The 9,690-nt window shown below is 37.2% G+C and overlaps 1 protein-coding gene across 1 annotated transcript in view; it reads left to right on the top strand.

The window, feature by feature from the left end:
- The first annotated feature begins 280 nt into the window (after positions 1–280).
- Positions 281–9,690, top strand: part of LOC131033205 (U-box domain-containing protein 43) — a 31,331-nt gene continuing 21,921 nt past the window's right edge. Inside the window, exon 1 of the mRNA XM_057964365.2 lies at positions 281–1,858. Coding sequence (XP_057820348.2) covers positions 614–1,858 — 1,245 coding nt within the window. The 5' untranslated portion in view covers positions 281–613. The remainder of the gene's footprint in view (positions 1,859–9,690) is intronic.

The raw sequence follows: 9,690 nt of genomic DNA, 5'->3' as shown, positions 1-9,690 counted from the left end.
CTTACCCCATACATTAACGGATTCCAAAAAATCCAGGTAAAGATTCCAACCCTTATCATCTTACTTCCTCTGGATCCCCTATAGGTGACTGCTTAACTGAAAGAGGCTTATAGTTTAGATGTAAATGTTATAATCTACCATATAAAGACCGAGATACAGACATCTATGTTTGCTGACTTGTTTCTATCGAAAATAAACATAAATCAAATAATAAAAATGACCTGCCAAACAGTAAATAAAAAATAACAAAAAAATAACGCGTACTGTTTGACATCTCTTCATCCATCTTCATAGAGCCAAGTCGCATCCACAAGATTTGACGAAAGTAGTCGATATTTTTGATTTAGCATTGAATAATGGGTATTGTGGGGTGCTTGACTCCTATTCACCGCCTGCAGTCAATGCCATCCAAATCAACAGTTAGTAGGAACCTACCCAAATTATTCAATCAACCCATGTTCGTGTCAAGAGCCATTGGCGGATGAGGCACAGACCAGGTTCAAGTGACGACCCCAATGAACAGGAGGCGGCTGGTGGTTAAGAGGTGGTTCTGTTTTTAGTCATACAGTACAGTTTTCCTGAAACTTTGGGAACAATAGTTCTGCCAAATTCCATGGAGGAAACTGCAAATTTTTCGTCTTCTGCCAATACTGTAAAAATGGCAAAGACCATGAATAAAAATCTCTGCAGATTAGCCAAAGTTGCAGAAGAAGTTTGCCCCAAGAAAGAGCATGTTGTAAATCGGATTCTTCTCCAGTTTGCAGGGTTTCTGAGGAGTTTAGCCCAGGTTATGAGGGAGCTTCAGAAAGATTTAGAAACAATGCCCGTTGAGTACACTGCCTTGGAGATGACTCAACTGGAAGCCGAGGTTAAGAATTCCGAAATCCTGCTCCATGACATATTGGGTAGGTCTTCGTTATATCTATTAACTTGTTGCTCAACCCTAATAGATCAAGTAAAAAATTGTGCGGCGATATCTGGGGTTTTTTTAGATAACGTGGTACTGGAAGGCTCTTCAGATGCCTTAAGACTCCATGTTTCGGAGGCTAAAGAATTGTTAGAGAAGGGGATGCCAAAACTGGATCCCAAGGATCGGATTCTCTGCAATTCGTTTGATGACGGGGCTCTTGATTCAATTGTGTCTGATTATTCTCTCAGCAACAAGCTTGCAGAACAAATTGCTGATAGTTTAAGGATTGCATTGGACAGTGATGCTTTTTCCACTGAACTGGCTAAGTTGAAGGTGGAGAGGACCGAGGCAGTAGAATTGAGGGGAAAGGTGCACTCGTTATATTTGGAACAGTTCATTGTTCTTCTAGAGAAGGCGATTGCATCGAAGCGTAAGCCTGTTCGAATTGATTCTTATGAGAAGGTTGATAATATCCATAGAGACATTCCTATGCTTCCTTTACAATCATTTATTTGCCCCATTACCAAGGATGTCATGAGGGATCCAGTGCAGATTGCTTCTGGTCAGACCTATGAACGTTCTGCAATTGAGAGATGGTTTGGAGAGGGTCATACCAGGTGTCCGACAGGGGTCGAGTTGAAGAACTGTAAGATGAAACCAAATTTTGCTCTGAAGCAATCAATTGCAGAATGGAGAGAGAGAAATTACAATATCAGGTTGGAAAATGCAAACGAGCTTCTCAACAATGTGGAGAGTAATGAAGAAGAACAGTTAAAGGCAGTGCAAGACTTGCAAGCCTTGTGTGAAGAGGAATCCTTGAATAAGTATAAAGTAGCCAATAAGAATCTCATACCTAGGCTTGTGAAATTGACAAAATCTTCCAGCATGTTGGCTGTCAAAGCATTCTCTACTCTAGCAGTCCTTGCAAAAGAGAACAGCGAAAGCCAGGTACTTTAATCAAAATGCTTCCGGATCATGTAATTGTTTCTATAGAATAGGAAAGCTAAAGATCTGAAGACAAGTTAGAATAGATTTTGGCTGGAAACTTCACTGCATTAGAAAATCATTGTGAACGTGTATTCAGACATATGATTTGCGGGGAGAGTTGAAAATTTTCATCGAATGATTTGCCTTTTTATCTCTTAGATCACTATTTCTAAACACACATCTTTTCCTTCTTCATTTGTTTCTAGTAGTCACCTTATATTTTGTTAGAAAAGGTACCTTTTTTAACTCAATCATTTGAAAATACTATGGAAAACAATCTTGCATCATCAAGTAGACTATTTTGATATAGATAAAATAATACAGGAGATTCTGATCTCTACTGATATCTGGATTTAAGTGAGCATAACTATAATTCTCTGCTCGTTCCTTGATTTCTTATCTGTTTGAAATTCAGAAACATCGTGGTGTTGATAACCGTTGTTTAGCCATCTCGTATGGAGCTTTCCTTGCAAAGTAACTTAAGGTATGTGGTTTGGCTAAGGCACCAAATGTTAGCTGGTTATTTTCACTTGGTGTCTTTTCTCCAGTAATTATACCCATATTCTGGTCTAATAGTTATTCTTAATATGATTCATGAAGCAATTCTCAAATAATATAAGATCAATTGGTTAACCAATAATATATAAGAGGGATAAAAGCTTTAGATTCTCTGGGGACAGGGGAAAGGTTGCCCACTAGCTCCAATATATTTGGATCCTAAACATATTTATCATACATGGAAATGATAGCCCTGATAGGATTGTTGGAAACACCACATATTTTGGTTCTCAACATGGTTATTTGCATGGAAATGATATCCCTAATAGGATTGTTGGAAACTTGTTGAAGAGCACATTAAAAGGAATTAGCTGGTTCTATGGTTGGTTTGGGTATCTATTAGATTGGAAGGTAGGTGTCTAGTATCCTTGATTGTCCTGGGGAGGTCTGCGTCATTGATTATTTTGGTGATTGTTCTGTTGGAATGGAGGCTTTTGATTACTCTGATATGGGGCCCTTTGAGCATTTTGTTGCCTCCTTAGAACTATTGCCTCATTAGAAATTGTTGAAGCAATCTTTTCATCTCATCAAGCTTCTTAGACGAGTGAGGAGTTGTAAAATGTTATTTTGGGGTAGAGTTATGTGCTGGGGTCATGATTGGATTTACAACAGGAGATTGAAAGACTCTAGGTTGAATAATTAAAGGTTGAACAGGTGCATGTATGTTTGGAAACAGAGGCATAGGTGGCCTAGGGGCTAATCTTTCTATCTGAATGAGATAATTTTCAGTGTCAATGGCTATTCCATAAGCGGCAGTTAGAGAGTTTTATCCCCTAGACTTGATCAACGTGGCAATTTTGGAGTTAAATGCCTTAAAATATTAAATGTATGCTAGACCTGGAGGAGGATGAACTTCAATTGGAAGCTTATGTTGAAACAATCAAGGTTCTCCATGAGTGTCCTTTTGCTGGTTGTTAATTGCTCTAGAATGGATGCACTATCCCCTTCCCCTTAAATTTGTTGAATAAAGTATCTCCCAAATCATGTCAATAATGCATTGAATGAGGAGCATGGCTTCTGTACCAGGCTAGTGCCTTGCCTTTGAATGATGTAGCTGATAGTCTTAAGGCTAAACTTTTCTCTTCGATATTATGCATAGCACAATAGTTGACTATATTATGGAGATGCTCAGTTGATGTGGGCAAATCCTCTCCAGTGAAGTGGGGAAGAGATTTCAATGCTGCATCTAGAATTTGGTCCCATATTATACAGGAGCTAAAGGAAATACCAAAGGACCTCTAGTATTCTAAACTAGGAAATTTCTTGGAGCTCGAGGCATATTTTGCATAGTTGGAATATGCAATGAATGCTGGGGTTTCTTGGAGCAAAGTTTAAAGGTTGGAGTTTTAGGATTTTCAATGAGCTCTCACTAAATCACTTGTAGAGAAAAGAGAAAGGAGATAAAAACATGAAATAAAATCCTAGCTAACTGAGGGTGATGTCCCAAGATTAAGATCTTTTCTCTTATCCATCACTGAAGTATAATAACACATGAATCAATAGTCTGCAGACAACAGATTGAGCACATTACCGGTAATGTTCAAGGTAAATATTCATACATAAAATAATAGTAGTAGGACAGAATAAGATTGTCACGGCTTCATATATTAAACTTCAACTTGATACAAATTTGCAAATACTGAAAAAGGCTTGAAGCCTGAGACACATGAATCAAGGTTTGAGTTCAGATTTAACAAGTAGAGAAAATGCTGAGAAAAGTTTAATAGACAAGACTTGGTATTAACCTCAAGCTTGCAACGTTGGGTCTAACCTAAACAGTGAGCCAGAAGCTCTTATTTATACAACTTTAACAGAAACCTAAAAAATAGAGGCCAATTAGTGCGTTAAAATCACTAAGATTCCATTCCTCTAGTTTGGGCAGTAAGTGGAAGTCAACCATCTGCATTGATTTCTCCAATAAACACATGAAATTGCCACCATTAAGACTGTAGTGGAGTGAGGATTAGATGCCTAATGACATCTTTAATGCTGGCGCATGTTTGTTGATGTTTTAATTCAAAATTACCTGGCAGCTGAATCTGCATTGGATTATTACCATTTTGACCCTAGAATTCTGTGGGCTGTTGACTTAATTTTGGACTCTCTTTTCATAATTGCCATGGTGTCCAATACATCCATTTTCTTATTTACTGTAGATGGATGTGGGCCCTTGATTTGAAACTATGAACAACCATGATAATACTATTGCAATTGTTGATTAGGGTGATTGGACGGGATGTGAGTGCTTTCACCATTTTCTCTTCATGCTTCCCTTTGGCTTCCCCTAGCGATTAGTTTGAATATACAACGGTTGGTTGAGAGTTTCTAAAACAATGCCTCATGTTACTATTGCCTTTTGTGAGCCAATGGTTATGCCATGTGGTCACTTGCTCAACAGCTAAATATTTTGTTAGTATGTGCCTTGCACACCAATACGATTATTGAAGGACCCCAACCCTGAGAAACAGCCAATAGTAGGGGCTGGTTCTTGTTAGGAAAAAGGGTGTTGTAAACCTTGCACAAGAAAATAATTATTTTAAGTATGAAAAATTAATATTCATTTATGGTGCATCTTTAGAGATGTTTAGCAACATTAAATATTTATTTGGGTCCACTTGTAAAGTTGAATGGGACATTGGTTAGATATTTTATGTGGGTTACACATTGAAAAAATATTTAATACTGGAAAGACTTAATACCATAAAGTAATGTTGGGTCAATGGTTTTGTGCTCCTATGGTTTTGAGACATGGTTCAGTCAATATCACTCAGTGATTTTGCATGAGCTTGATTCTATAAAAGTATGGCATGGGATGTGTGATTGCATGGTTATCCATTATGCTTTGACACATGGAGGATGCATTGGAGGAGCTTGATATTTGAAAAGTATTCATGGAGACTTTGTAAGTGTATTTTAATGTTTCATTGTTGAATAATATATTGAGTGTGAATGTTTTGGGAGATTGAATTTTTTCTTCATGAGGGTGATCCCAAGGTATATATTATGTAATCTTGTGGTATGTCTTTGATCTTTGCATTATGGTTATTTTATAAGCTTGTTTACATGCTTTTTTCTCATAGGGTTATATTAAAAAGATCAACTTGGTAATTTCCTAACAAGTGCTTTTAGAGCTATGGTTGTGTTTGAGGAAGGTGAGAGCTCCTTATTTTTGTTTAATCTTTGTTTGAGCAAATTTGGTAAAATTTTGAAGCCATGGTAATGCTGGAGAGATTTTATATATTTCAAAGTGTAAAGCGTGTTGTGTAGGTTTTGAGAGTTGTAGAGTGGTGGTTATTGTTGTAGATTTGAGGGTTTATTTGCTATTGGAAAAATATTTTTTACCAGGTATTCATTGAAGGGGTTTTAAGGAAAAGTTGTAGAAATGACCTTTTGGACCAAAATAGACCTCACTATTGGATTTAGAAGGCTTGAGGCAATAAGGGTTCATATAAAATTTGCAAGATTTTGTCATCAGGAATGATGCAAAAAAATTGCCCCTCCCTTGTATGTGGTCGTACGATTGTATTGTGTAGAAATCTTTTGAAAAAATATAAAAAAATGAAAGATTTCTGCACAATAGAAAAAATATTTTAAAATGGGGGGTGGTATGGGGTCCATAGACCCTTGTACCCTTGGTCCTTGTGGATAACATGATGTTGATAGTTGTGATAGGGTTTTTCAACCAATGGTCGATTCTGCTAGTAGTTAGTAGGCCTATAGGGCCTTAAGCTCCATGTCTCTCCCCTTAGTTAGATTGGCCAACGCATAGCTCCCATAGGCTTTTCACACAATTAAAGTTTGAATTTTTTTTAAATTGTTTTGATAAACTTGTCGGTTTTGCCACTAACCTCAAATTTGTGCATCACCCCTACATGCTACTATTGCTCGATAGTCACCCTTGCATCACTATTGATGTGAGTTGTATAGACATGGCCCAATTTGGCTCTGTACAACACTTAAAGGGTGTTTTACTTCCATGGTGCATACCTTTTAGTCACAGTACTAATCTTTTGACTTCATATAGATGTAATTACCTTTGAACACTACACAATGGTACAGGTTTGGGCATCATATTTTGGTGGTTGAAGCTAACATTTCTCCAAAATGATTAACATGTGATATCTTGAGCATACAAAATTAGATTATGAATTTCGGATAAGCGATGAAGAACATTTGTAGTGCACTACACAATGGATCATTTAGTTTTTCACTTGGATGAACAAAGAGAGGTTAATACTTGTTTGAACATTTGTAGGAGCTTGAGATTTGAGGTGTAATTGCATGAGCATCCAAACAAATTTGTGGGTGAAACTTGAGGGTGTGCATGTTTTTATGAAACCAATAGGATGGTATAGTAAGTTATTAAATTTGATGTTCTTTGATACAAATTTACAATTTTTTTAGAATATGGACTTTGGTGGAGATGTGTGTTTAGATTGTCTTTTGGTTTGAGGACATGGTTGCTATGCATGTGAGACTAGGAGTTAGTTTATTGAGAGTTGAGTACATGTGCAACAATGGTGATGATTATGGGGCCATGTACAATCATGCATTTAGTTGATAGGATTGGATTGTGATATTTGATTGATTCATGATTATAGGTTGTGGCGTGTTCCAATTTTAGGAGGTTGTTCTTATCTTCTGAATGCTTGTTTGTTTTCTTGATTACTTGTTTATGTGGCAAATTGATTCTAAAGTTGATTTGGTGTTTGAGTCACGAGAGGTCTATAGGTTATCATTTTTGTTATTTCAATTCACAAGTTATTGATGTGATGGTGAGTTTGCATGTTGCATTCGTTTGGGATCTATGAGTTATGTCATTTTGTGGGTTGGCCAACCATTGGTTGCAATGATGACTCACATGTGAATTGTCTATATTTATGACTCAGATGTGAATTGTCTATATTCACAGATCCTTTTCAATGTTGATGTAGACTTATTTAGTTGACATTGCCTATGGTCATTTGTACACTGCTATATTGTACGGGAATGGAAGATGAATGATTATAGTGCTTGGATAGCTGGTTATTGGGACTAGTAGTATGGTTGTTTATCACAATGTTTTAGTGTGAGATTTTGAGAAGTGATGTTTTAGTGGTGGTTTATCTTCTTGGCTTGGAGATCTTAGTTCTACTCTATTTTTTGGATCTTTTAGTATTGTTTTTTAGAGTTTCTAGACCATGGGTGAGTTTCATTTAGGAGTTGATCATCATGATGCCATGGATAGCTTGAAATCATAGTTCAATGGAAGCTTTGGCAGTGACATGTTTCATCACTTGGTGATGGACGATCTTTCGCACTCGTTGTTGGTGTCATAGAAAAACTCTTGGATCATGATTCTTGTATATAGTTAGAGTACTTTGACATCTCAAGGTCCACTGCCAAGAGATGGTCATATTCATATGATTGGAGATGTTGACATCTTTGCTAGCGATGGAGGGCTCTTGGAGTCTTTGATTGAGGTGTTAGTTAATGACTTGCTGATTTTGAAAGGGGATCCTTGGTTGAGAGGATATTTGGTATTGTGCCTTGGTGGACTCTTGATTATGTGTTAAGAGTATTGGCATAATACAACTGCTCTTGGGAGCAGAATATGTTCATTGGATTGCAGAGGAAATGATAGATCTTGATGTCATGATGTGTTCTTGGATTGCAGTGGGAGCTTTGACAATGATTTGGTTAGTTATCTTGGTATTGACTACATTGATCTTTTTCTTGGGAGCTTTGTGATAGGGCAGTGTTGCATTTGGGTTTTAGTGCGGGTTGATTAATTGTATGCACTCATGGATACTTGGAGACCAAGGTGAGAATGAAGTTCTCTTGAGTTTAGAGACATTTGTTTAGACAATTACTCTTTGGAGATTTTAGTAGAAAGACCAAGGAGCCTTCACCTGGATATGAATGTAAATTCATGATGGACGCAAGAGAAGATTCTTTGTGGGGAGAGTCATTGTGGCTTGATGTATCTTGGAGGAGCAATCTCATTCCCCACTCTTGGTCTACTTGGGAGATATCTATCTAATAGATATTTCCCACTTTGTTTGAGATGCATTATGTTTTATGCTTTGTCCACTTTGTTTGAGATGCATTATGTTTTATGCTTTGTCTTCTTATGTGTATGGATCTTGAGCTATGTTGGTTAGTTTTGGAGGGTTCATTTTAGGAGTGTTTGACATGTTTATCTCCTTGTGCATATGAGTTTGTTTTATGATGTCATTTATGAGGAGTTTAGGAGATGTTATTGGGCTGATTTTCTAGTTTTGGGATTGGATTTGAGTTTGATCTTCCTTGTTTATAAAGGTTTACATCCTTGTTAGTTATATGAGAAGCATATGCTTTGTTTGATCTATGAGATTGAATGGTTTGGTGTTAAGGCTTTTTAGTAGTGATTTTGTGAAGGAGATCTTACTCGGCACAACTTATCACTTTGATGTGTTAGTAGGACACATTATGTGATATGATTTGTAGGTATTCTTTCTTTGTTTTATGGCTACTTCTTGGAGGTTCATTTTCACATGCTTTGCATGTGGAAAGCTTGAGAGATTATGGTGACTGGTTGTGAGGGAGTATGCAATGGTTTTTCGTTGCATGTGTATATGATTGTGATTGTTCTTTCTTACCACATGGTTTTGATTACTAGCCACACCTTGGTTTGAGTGTTGATTGGTAGGCTTGGTATGCCTTGATCTATTTTTCAGATCTGACATTACCATGCAGTGGGAGTTACTAGATTTGTGTGTGTTTCACTAACATGTTTTATAGAGGGAGCTTTTGATTGCAATTTATAGGTTGGATATGTTGTTGGCATGAGTTTTACTAATGGTTTTGGATACCTTTGGAGGTGAATGATTGAGTGTATTAGCATTTGCAATGGTTGCTATTTCTAGTCATGTGGGTTTTTTCCTTGGTGGCAGCTCGGAGCCTTTGTTATCATTTGGATTTGATGCTTGTGCTCTTTGGATTGATGCATGTTCCCTTTGGCTTGTTCCTCTTCTTCTATATGTGGCATGTTGGAGGATGAGAGGAGTTCTTGCTTGAGATGGTGGTCACCTTGGATGTTATTGTAGGTATCTTGATGGAGCATGAGAGCATGCTAGAGACACATGTGGTTACATGGTTGGCTATGATGATTCATTTAATCGATTGGCCATTATGCAATGTATATAACAAGTGGAAGAATGTTAGGAGAAAGGGTGTTGTGCACCTCGCACAAGAAAATAAACTTTATAGTTATG

This window comes from Cryptomeria japonica, chromosome 6 (assembly GCF_030272615.1).
Source record: "Cryptomeria japonica chromosome 6, Sugi_1.0, whole genome shotgun sequence".
Classification (NCBI taxonomy): Eukaryota; Viridiplantae; Streptophyta; class Pinopsida; order Cupressales; family Cupressaceae; genus Cryptomeria; species Cryptomeria japonica.
Note: the sequence above shows the minus strand (reverse complement) of the source record. Positions and strands in the feature narration are given on the sequence as shown.